Here is an 11,191-nt window from a genome sequence, read left to right on the forward strand (position 1 = left end):
ATGTACAGTAATCCCATAATTAATGACAGTGAGTGGTGATTGTGTAAACATGTAATTAGTTTGAGAACACTTTGGATCAAATATAATCTGGGGCACAATGTTTTTGTCAAAATAAGCAGTACTCAGGTATCAACTGAAGTTAAGTCTTTCACTGTATATGTCCAGCATCCAAATGAAGCTAACACATAGGCCTACATTACGATTTATAATCCACCATTGTAGTTTACTCACATTAGGTCAGAGCTAAACATATTTTTCCACTGCTTTGAGACAAAAATTCCTGAGGTTTATTTTCTGTATGTCATTGCAAAATCTCCATGGAAGAGTTACACATGATATCTACCTACAGGAGGGAACCTCTTTAGAAAAGAAAGAGCTGTGGTGCAGGTTGGTTTTGACACGCTTCTCCCGCTGCCTGCGATTGCAGAACCACACGCGCACTACCTCTTTCTCCAGGTGCAGCCCTTCCGCCATGCGGACTATCTCCTGTGAGGATGGCTTGCTCTTCTCCACAAAATTTCTCTCCAGGGCCTCTTTTGCCCCCATACTGTGAAGAGAAAAGATATGAATGTGCTGACATGCAAAAGGATAGAAGATGAAAGGTCTTCCCAGCAGTGTGTTTACCTGATGGTGGTTCTCCGCTTCCGCTTTCTCTCGTGCATGCCCATTTTCTCATTAAATAGAGCTGTACAGGCGGCAACAATTCAGATTAGCATTCATATGGCCTAAGGTTAGAGAGGCTTAGCATTCCTATACATATTTACTGATTATCCATTAGAAGAGTCAGTTTCCTCTATAATGGGACGGCAGCAAATTATAATGATGCAAATTATAAGATGCATGGTCAGGTCAATCCTATATGTATTTACATGACTTGTGCCATTGCACACGCTCACAGGGTTTGATTGTGTTTGTCCACTCACCTCCAGCCTGTTCGGCCTCCTCCAGCCACTTGGCCAGGATGGATTTCAGCTTACAAGCATTTTTGAAGCTGAGCTGAAGGTTCTCAAAACGACAGATAGTGGTCTGGCTGAACTCTGACCCATGGACAGCAGCTAGCGCCTCACCCACATTGGTCTGAGTGTATCCTGCCAGATGACATTGTAAGAACCCTGTCAGTGTAATCTATGAGGGTGAATGATCGCCTACATATATTGACAAAAATGAATAATGAGGGAAATTAGACCTTCCTCCTTTCCAGTTATATCAGATCCCAGTTTGTTTCACAACAACGTCTGGCACCCAGTGACACTAGCAGTGCAAGTGGATGTATTTCCTATGTTGTTCAATTCGCTTTATTGAACCATGTGCATACATGAAAACATTGTTATATGTATTGAGAACATACCCAGCTTGATCCTGCGCAGTTTGAAATCATTAGCAAACTTCTCCAGCTCCCGAATCTGGGGTGAGTCCATGTCAGGGGGTTCCTCTGGGGGTCGGCTCTTCCTGCGGAGCTCCTGTTTGATGTCGCCCAGGCTGGGCTCCTCCGTCAGAAGGCCCTGGGGCAGCGGGGTGAAACTGTGGCTCAGCGCACATGACCCACCTCCCAGGCTGTGCTCTGGGAACTTGTACAGGCATGGGGCCAAGCTGCCTTTTGAAACACATTCAGACACATTTCAAGAAATATTCCAGGGCAACACCATCCGACCTGATGCCCTTCTGGTCCTGCAGAGCTGGAGTTAGAACACAAGCCCAAGGAATCCCAGCACACCACATTATTCAGCACAGGAAAAGGGGTATTGCTACTGTATTGCCCTAAAGCATAAACTCTGTAGTGGGTACACCGACAGATCAAAATGTAGGCATGAGTGTGGTCTACTAAGGCAACCCATACAGTAAGTGAACAATGCAATGCAACGTTACACATGTAGGAGCCACAATCAGTGTAATGGAAACACTACCCCCTAGTGGTTGGTTTGGGACATCAATGCAAAAGACAAACTATATTGTGATGTACCAGACATTTCATTTTATATGTGAATATGTGTTTTGTTTTACAAACCAAGACTTGAAATAAGTTGCATGGACACCCATCGACACCAATTCTCCTTGGTTTGGCCCTTTGTGTGACAACAGTCAAGGTTTTATTGTAATGAGCTCATTTAGGCTACACTTTCATTGAATCACGTTTTAAATAATTGACATAGTTATCTACTCAGCAGAGCATTCTGGATATAGGTGAATAGTATTGTGTGCTATGAGGTGGATCAGGTGGACTCACACTGCTGAGCGAATTGGCCTTCAGGGATTTATACACAGGATTTACGGATACACAAGCCATCAGTTACCTGCAGAATGCTCATCATTCACACATGGACATTCACACATTGCCCTCACAATTCTGGGTGTGAGGTGAATGCTCTCTGTCATGATAGTACAGTTGAGTGATTTACCCCCTGCAAACACTGGGGGGAAGCATGGCAACAAGAATCGCCTTACCACTCCTTAAACAAAGCCATTCTGCACATCATTGCTTAGCACCAGGTTGTGATACAAATCTGTAGTACGTCAGTTTCCATGATTAATGTGTTACTTTTTAACCCATTTTTTAGAATCTAAACAATGCAAAGGAACACACACTGATAAAATGCTTCCCATGTGCCTATAGTCTTCAGAAGCAGGCTGAGTTGTCATTATTCTGAGGGATTTTCAATAGAAAGCCTACATTGTTTTTAGTAGGCTATCTTATGGAAAACACAACTTCATTTTACTGCTTTGTCTGAAATTCTAAACACTACATAAGCCACTGCAGAAAACATCAGTGCAAACAGTGGCATCTAGTGGTTGTTATACCTGGTAATGTGTTGGCTCCGTTGACCATGTTGGGATGGGGCATGCTACAAGTCTGTAGGATGCGAGTCTGTGAAATGCTAGCAGAGAGCATCTCCTGTGCTGTGAGGAGAGGAAGAAGCCACTGTAACTTTAGACAGAGAAGAACACACATCCCACCCCTTAACAGCCCTCTCTCATTCCCTCCCTTCTGACTTCACAGAGGCCTGAGTCACCAGCAGTCAGTAATGAAAGGCCAAGAAGCCCTACTCAATGAAACTGTGCTGTGTGCGTACACACTGGGTCCTCACCTGCCATCATCCCGTATGTCGTCTGCTGGTTGCTATAGTGACAAGGAGGCATGGGATAGTGCAGGCCAGCTGATGTGTTGCCAAGGGCAGAGGTGGACAGGTGCATGTGAGACCGCTTGGACGACTGGACCAGAGACAAACCGGAGGACACTTCAAAGAGAATTGACCCATCAGAACACACCATTAGAGGAGAAAGAACAGATCACCAGACAGTGATAGATTTCACAGAAGTTGTATTTCCAGATCAGTGAAATTAATGTTAACAACATTACAAATTGCTTAGACGGATGACACTGACAAATGCACATAATCAAAGGACACCTGTAAAATACAGTAGGACATGACAAGATGATGTTTTCACACCATACTATGAAATTAACAATATATATATATATATATATATATATATATATATATATATATATATATATATATATATATATATATATATATATATATATATATATATATATAATTAACAGAAATATATATAATAATTAACAGAAATGAGATAAATCCTCAAGCCGAGACCTCATAATGTCACAGAACTCGGCTGAAGATCCAGTGCATTGCTGGTTTGCTGGCTAACTGGCCAGGCTTGATTTACTTTGAGAGAACATTTTTCAACCCCATGAGTGCTAACACTAACAAAGTTGTTTTTCCTTTCCTGAAACTCAACTTTTAAAAAGCACCACTCACTTTTGTTGTTCCCTATATGGATCTCTACCATTACTGAGGCCTCTCCATTCACATGGTTTAGTTTAGAATACTTCAAATGCGCTGAAACAACTTACAGCCTACAACCTCAGCTTTATATATATATAAATATATACCATGTTTTTCCATTGTGAAAACTGTGAATCATGGTTGTGCTACAATGTTAGAATAGTTCCATTCAGATACTTGACTTCAGGCAACAAATTAAACTAACAAACAATTAAAATAGACAGTCTCATCGAGTGAGTCATAATTGTATCAGATGCAAAGATGCTGTTGTAGCCCACCCACAACCCCTTGGTTTGCTCTGCTTCATGAGTGTGAGAAAACAATGGGCAACTGTTTGCAGTCCAGTATTTCCAACTCTAGTCCTGTATTGTGATTGTTTTAGCCCATTAAAGGAACACAATTTAAGTTGGTATGGTTTTAAGGTATGATAAATATGTTTTGTATAGATAACTAGACTTTCTATCATTCTCAAATTCATTTTGATAGTATACAGTAGATAAACACAAACTAGTGGCCAGTTACAGTCACTATGTAGTTTTCTGCTCAGGTACCCCATGGAATACAAGAAAAGTATTTACAATACAACATTGGTAAATTTACACACAAGGCTAGCTAGCTTGGTTCGCTCACATTTTAGGCTACATGAGACTGATTCAAATAAATGTCTTTGCCAGTTTGTTTAAACCTCACAGACTGAGGGAACGTACATCCAGACAACAAGCTCAGGAAACTGAAAGAAACATCTGTTCCATTTCAAAGACTTGCAAAATATTTATGTGTATTTGTGGCAGCTTACATTTATGTTTAATTTATGTTATACATGATATTTATTCATTTACCAGATGCTTTTATACAAAGCAACTTACAAAAATGAGGAATAACAATCAAGCTACAATGCAGAGGAGACCCATTAACAATTCACTACATCAACTTCTAGAGGATGAGAGTGCAGAAGTTTTACGTTTTAAGGCTAAACATAGCATAAAGAAAGCATCATTCACCTTTAAAAAAACCCCACATAATTTCATTGTTGTAAGTATAAGTAAAAGCCCAATGTGATCATGTAAAAGGTGTGTAGTCATTATGCTTTTAAGCAATCAGCACACACAGAGACCTCATTAGCCCTGTCTGGGGCTTTCTCCAGCAGTGCGCTACTGTACAAATGGCAGTGACATCAACATTTGTTGCAGGAGACACAAGCTAATAGGCTACCGAGGACTCGGGGGAGCTTTGCCCCATGGGGGTTTGGGTCTTGTAGGAAGAGCCAGCAGTGGCATAATCAAACATATCACAGTCATCCACATACTCTGCAAACCCATTACATTTCCCAGATACATGTCCATCCACAGCCCCTCTGTCACTTTAACTGTTCCCTGTCTCCCACCCACCCCCAATGCTGCCTCTTTCCAGCTGTCAGAAGCCCTCAGGGAGAAACCACTTCACAGATAACAGCTTGGCTCCTAGTGCTAGAAATGTTCACAGTTCATTTATAACAATCTCCTTGGCCTTCTTCCCACACACACTCAAAGGTGCTGCAGAGCATTAATTGGGCAAATGTGGCTTTCTCCCTCACAAACAGAACCAAGTAAGACCGCACTGAACAAATAATTTTTTGCAAAAATATGAAATAAAGTTATATATATATATATATATATATATATATATATATATATATATATATACATCTATATACAGTATGTTATTCTAGAAATAAAAAGTTTGACAAATATTGTATTAAAAAATGTATTATTTGTAAGATAGGATTGGAGATGGTAGCTGTTTAGGAGTTTATCTAGGAAGGGTTTCTGAATCACAGAGTGGAACAGAGGCCAAATCTCCTGTACCTGAGCCAGTGGCACTACGTTGTGAAGCATGGGCTTACCTGCAGACACCATGTTGCTGGCGTGGCTGCTTACGGGCAGGCATTCCCCTGTGCTGGCGTGGTGCATTAGCAGTGGCAAGGCAGGGGAGTCTCCTGCAAGTGTGGTGAACGAGTCCGCGGCACTGAATGTCTGGCATGTCATCCTGGAGTCCAACTCTTCTTCTGCGCTCCGACCCTGATTGGTACCTCACCTTCCTCACTGCAGCAGAGGATACAAGCTGGCGAGGCTGAGCACACCTGTGGGAGGCGCACACTGTCGTGTGCAGGTATTTATATCAATCCCAGCAGTCCCCCTCATCCATGTTAATGCCTCCTGTATCCCCAGGCTGTTACCACCCTAGAGCTGGACTAAAGGGGTAATTTGGGAAAAGAAAGGACGAAACCTGACACTTGTTCCCCTGTGTTTGACTTTTCATTTCTTTCACAGACACACTACTACTGGCTGGACTAGGCCACTCGGATTGTTTACAGATGGAGCCCATAATGTGGCTAAACATATACAGTACACAGCAGAACATTATTTATATATAAAAAAACAAACATCCCTGAAGCAAAACATTTCTTTGGATACATAGGTGTCTTACTGTGCCAACAATGAAACAGCATACAGTCAGACAAGAATTAACAAGGTCTATTTGTTTACACATATCAGGGTTTTTCTTGCATCAAATAGTAAGTCACTTATGTGATTTTGATAACACAATATTGTTTATACAATGATGTAAAAAAAACATGATGAAAATAGATGCCATAGTGGTGCCTATTTCATGCTGGATTTTTTAATTGAGTTTTTCTCAAAAGTGCACTTGGACCTTGTTAATTCTTAGTTAACGATATGCCAAAGATGAAACTAACCTGAAAATGAACACAAGGACATTGGATCAAAGTACACAATATGGATAAATATAGTCATCAATATGATGTACACAGGAGGAAACTATGGTAATTATTGAGTTTGAGTGAAAGCCTTGGGTATCAGCTAAGGTGACCTTATGACACCAGAGCAACTGTTCTAGCACAGAGAACCATCTGGTCAGGAAGGATTAAGTTGTACATGGCCTGTATTATGTTAGTCTGTTTGTTTACATGAGTTAAAGACACACATTTTAGCCAAACCTGAACAGTTAATCTTTATGTTAGGCAGTTGGTCAATTGCTATGGCTTTCATCAGCCTGGTCAATATAGGTGGGAGGCAGGTGAGGGTCCTCAACGCATGTAAATGAATCCCCTCAAAGCCTCCTAATGCTACATGAGAACCAGGCCTTTGGGCCACTTCTTTTTCAAAAACACAGTGTATATACATAGATTGAAACCTCAGTTGACTGCAATTAATTGGCTGTTTCAATTCAATTTGTTATATACCCTGATTCCTGCACATTGGTACTCAGTGGTATCGCATTATGCCCATGTCATAGATTAAGTGTATAATGGAAGTATTTAGCAGCTTGGCATGACAACACAAAAATAAATCCTAAAAATAAATGATTTACAGTGCTATAATCTGCAATACTTCTGAAGGATAGGGAGTAGAAACATAAGCACCTTAAACCTCCCATGGATGAGTTGATTATGAAAAAATACCCTTTGAAAAAGCCTCTACACCTTTGACACTCCTGCCAAATGCATGTACACACATACACACTGATGGGATGGGATCAAGGTGGACTGTGAAGGCAAGCATTTGCAAACAGTAGGGGAACAAAAAGGGGATAGAGCTGGCTGATTTAGGAAAGTAAGGGTGACGATTATTACATCTCTCAAGCAAATCCCTCAACACTGAACCTCTTTGGTCAGCCAGTGTAACCAGGCACGACCACACAAAGCCACTGAACTTAATTAGCGTGAGGAGCATGAGCTGCGACACAGCTCTCACCCCCTGCACCTGCCCTGCCTCTGTCTCCACTCAGGCCCGATGTGCAGTCACAGCTCCAGGCCTTGATCCCACAGAGGAGTGGGAACTCAGTCAATGCAAGTTTTCTCACAGGTATCATATCAAACTAGCAGGTAGCAGCACATGTGCATGGCATAGTAAGTGCAGTGACCTTGTAGCTTGTGTACATGTACATGTTAGTATGTGTGTGTGTGTGTGTGTGTGTGTGTGTGTGTGTGTGTGTGCGCGTGCGTGCATGTATGTTTCTTTGTTTGTGTGCCTGTTTCTCTCTCTCTCTCTTTCTGTTTGAAAAAACATAGCTGGCCTCAGCTGCCATATATTTATTCCTTAGTGAACTGAAAACTCTGTCACAGGTCCATAGATGACGAAGTGTCTGAGACTAATGATAATAAAGACATTTAATAAATCACTTGTCCATTATAAATGTCACCTGAAATACAGGGGAAGATGTAATGGTCTATCCAGATTTATTATCTTAATTCATTATACAAACATGGGGCTCAGTGTACTGATGCATATCAAGAGTAGCTTATATTCGATTCCTAAAACATCTGTCCCACAGGGATGGATGATTCAGATATCACTGAATAAACAGGTGAAGCAGTGGCAATGAAGGTAATTTCATCAGCATATTCAGCATCTGTCCACATCATGAAAGGTTAGCTGGGATATACTGAGAAGACAGAACCTCTCATCTGGCAAACATGGGATTCCAACCCCCTTACAAATAACAACAACCCCCCTTACTCATACAAATGTTCTGTCAACAATTTGTCCTGGTTTTTTTTTGTCATTCCATTTGCATAGATTACTGATAACTTTTTTACATTTTCAGTGATTATTTTGCTCATTGTGTATGTTATTGAATCCATTATGCATTTACCTCAGAGAATTTACCTCAATCTAAGAGTGATAAATTGCACAGTGAAAGAAATACAGAGATATGGCCAACTATTTAACCAGAAAAGAGAAATTCTTCAGTATAGAAGTACATGTGACAAAACATGACTGCTTCCCTTTAGAGGAATAGTGCTTGCATATGAATGGATGAAACAAAAATATAGTCTCTTCCTTGAAATAAAATGGCTCCTGGAGTGCTAATAATGCTCACACATGATTCTCACACGTGACAAAATGTTCTTCTTAAGACTTCTTCTTAAGAGAGCATCTTGAATTTCATTAGCCAGTGTAGCCTACAGTATTAAAATAACCAATATCAAATATAACATCTCATATCATTACCAGTTAACCCTTGTTCATAAGAGATCTCTTTACATAGTAATCACTGCATGACATGGTTAAAAAATTTAACTATTCAGTTATACTATTCAGGAGACAGAAGAGTAAGTTACTCTTGCTCAAGAAATGTCTTCTTGACAATATAATGCAAATCCAAATATTTTGTGTATGGATATTCACCATGTGTATTACAACAGCATGTTTAGTAAATAATACTTAAATTAAGATACATTTAAACATTTATTGAAGCATATATCATATGCTAGCATGGAAATGAGAGGCTCTTTTACCATCTTTACTCTTTGACAGCTCTTTGAATAGCTATAATATATGTCTTTGTAATGCTAAGTTTGGCTGTGCCACAAGAAAAGACTTAATGGGTTAAAAGTTCTAACATGGAATGAAAATGGAATGTGATGAAATACTCTTACAGTCAATGTGCCTCTGTCTGGTAATGAGTGGAAATGAGTGTTCTATGCATATTTGAGATCATTTCAGACATACACAGAAGCACTAGGTGAGAATTTACTTTGCCACCAAGAGTGTTATTCTAAATGCTATGAAACTAAATAGCACAAACAACGTCAAACATTGAAATAGCCTATCTGCATTTGCCATATCCTCTACTAGTTTATTGTCATTGAATGGATTTAATTCCACTCACAGGGTTCCTACTGTACACATTTTCTATTTCAAAATTCCATACTTTTTCCATACTCAAATGTTCAAACTTCTCGTTAGATTTTTCTGACCATATTCTAGACATTGTCAATGGAGTGTTCTATTAGCATTGTGAAAAGCTGTATAATAATGTTTATTATTAACTTGTTAGCCCTCAGAAAACACTTGCCCATTGTTGGATACTTTTCATTGGGGAAGTGTTGTGTTGGAAGGTGCACTCACATTTGATGCAGCATAGCCTACATATGTTGGGAGACTAGTGCACTGCTGGCAGAGGCCTCAGAAATCACCGTAAACAGTATTATTTGTTTGCAATAACAGTTTATCAGATAATGCAGTATCCATGTCTTGGTAACTTTTACAAAATCAAAAAAGACCAGTGTTTTAGCCGAAAAAAGCAGAGCTACGCAAACAAACCAGTGCACAATGGTATAAGGTACGTGCATAGAACAGGGGTTCTCGATTTGGTTTTGGTACCAGGGTCCCCTTGTGGGAGAGATTTTTTTCTGAGGACCCCCATTCAATTGTATCTTGATGATGTGGACTGACAACTTAAGCTACACAACAGTAGGAATGGTTCATTATGACCTGAGTGAAGTGATTGGTACTGTAGATGCAATAGTCTGGAAACAGAAATATTTCTCCATACCCTTGTTTGTTTTTTCCATACTTATTCAGACCTGGAAATTACTAAAATCAAATTCCATACTTTTCCAGGTTTTCCATACTGCATAGAAACCCTGCACTCAAAGCAAAGAAAAAGTCAGCCAGTTTAGTTCATATTGTCTACTGATCCAAGAGGAAGGGCTATTTGTAGTTGCCTTCCAGGAGTTTACCAATCCCCTGCTTTGCACCATGATCCTGTATTGCTTGTATTTGCCCGACTGTCAAATGTCTGTCCCTCTCACACAAGCGAAATTACACTGTCATTTGCTGGCAAAGATTTAACCTCAACACTCTTGTTTTCAAGCAAGCACCAGTGTTTTTAAAACCTGATTCTACTCTCTAGGTGTAGCAACCCTGGGTCAAACTAATTCTACAACCAGACAGAATATGCTTCAAAGAGCCATGACCTGTAGGCTACATAGCAGCAGTTAACATAGTTACGTTGCCATTATGTTGCTGCAGTGTAATTCAGTGACCAAAAATACCTTGCCACAATGGTCCATCCAACGTTGCAGCAATGTGGAAAGTGAAAGGCGCCAATTCGTAACTGCAACGTAACTTTTTAACGTTGCCAATATGTAACCACAACATCGGGCTAAGTTGCAGCAACAGGAAAATGAAAGGTGCTATTTTGCGCAAGTGGAGTGCCTAATTACTTTCCTTAATTGTTCCACCATCAGGGGACCACAGATGAAAAAAATCTGGATTGCCGTTGGATTGGGGGCGGTAGCGCCAGACAACATTCCTTGGAATAGCGCAACGACCAAGGCACATAACATAAGCTTTTATGAGAGTACATAAGTAAGGTGCAGACCCAGCAATTAGTATGCATTAGTAACCATTAGTAACTTGAATTTGATGCAGACGGCTGGGAAGCAGGTGGAGCTCAATGAACAGCAGGGTAAAGTGTCCTTTTTGGCTGATTGAAAACCAGACATCCTGGACAATCTGTAGGAGTTTTACCGCACAAGCTGGAAGGGTCATGAGGAGGGCGTTGTAGTAGTCAAGGCGTAATATAACCAT

At 40.4% G+C, this 11,191-nt stretch overlaps 1 protein-coding gene across 2 annotated transcripts; it reads right to left on the bottom strand.

Annotated features, from left to right (window-relative positions):
• Nucleotides 1-12: 12 nt before the first annotated feature.
• Nucleotides 13-5,833, bottom strand: pou1f1 (POU class 1 homeobox 1). 2 transcript variants are annotated; one of them, XM_048239757.1, is made up of 6 exons: nucleotides 5,692-5,833; nucleotides 3,084-3,152; nucleotides 1,349-1,594; nucleotides 924-1,088; nucleotides 625-685; nucleotides 13-547 (listed from the first exon to the last, which is right to left on the bottom strand). In XM_048239757.1, exons 1-6 carry the CDS (start codon nucleotides 5,831-5,833, stop codon nucleotides 340-342), a joined length of 891 nt encoding a protein of 296 aa, XP_048095714.1. In that variant the 3' UTR covers nucleotides 13-339. The 2 variants fall into 2 exon arrangements, with proteins under 2 accessions (XP_048095714.1, XP_048095712.1); XM_048239755.1 differs by having other exon boundaries at nucleotides 3,084-3,233.
• Nucleotides 5,834-11,191: the final 5,358 nt, after the last annotated feature.

The sequence above is a fragment of the Alosa alosa genome, chromosome 3 (assembly GCF_017589495.1).
Source record: "Alosa alosa isolate M-15738 ecotype Scorff River chromosome 3, AALO_Geno_1.1, whole genome shotgun sequence".
Taxonomy (NCBI): domain Eukaryota; kingdom Metazoa; phylum Chordata; class Actinopteri; order Clupeiformes; family Clupeidae; genus Alosa; species Alosa alosa.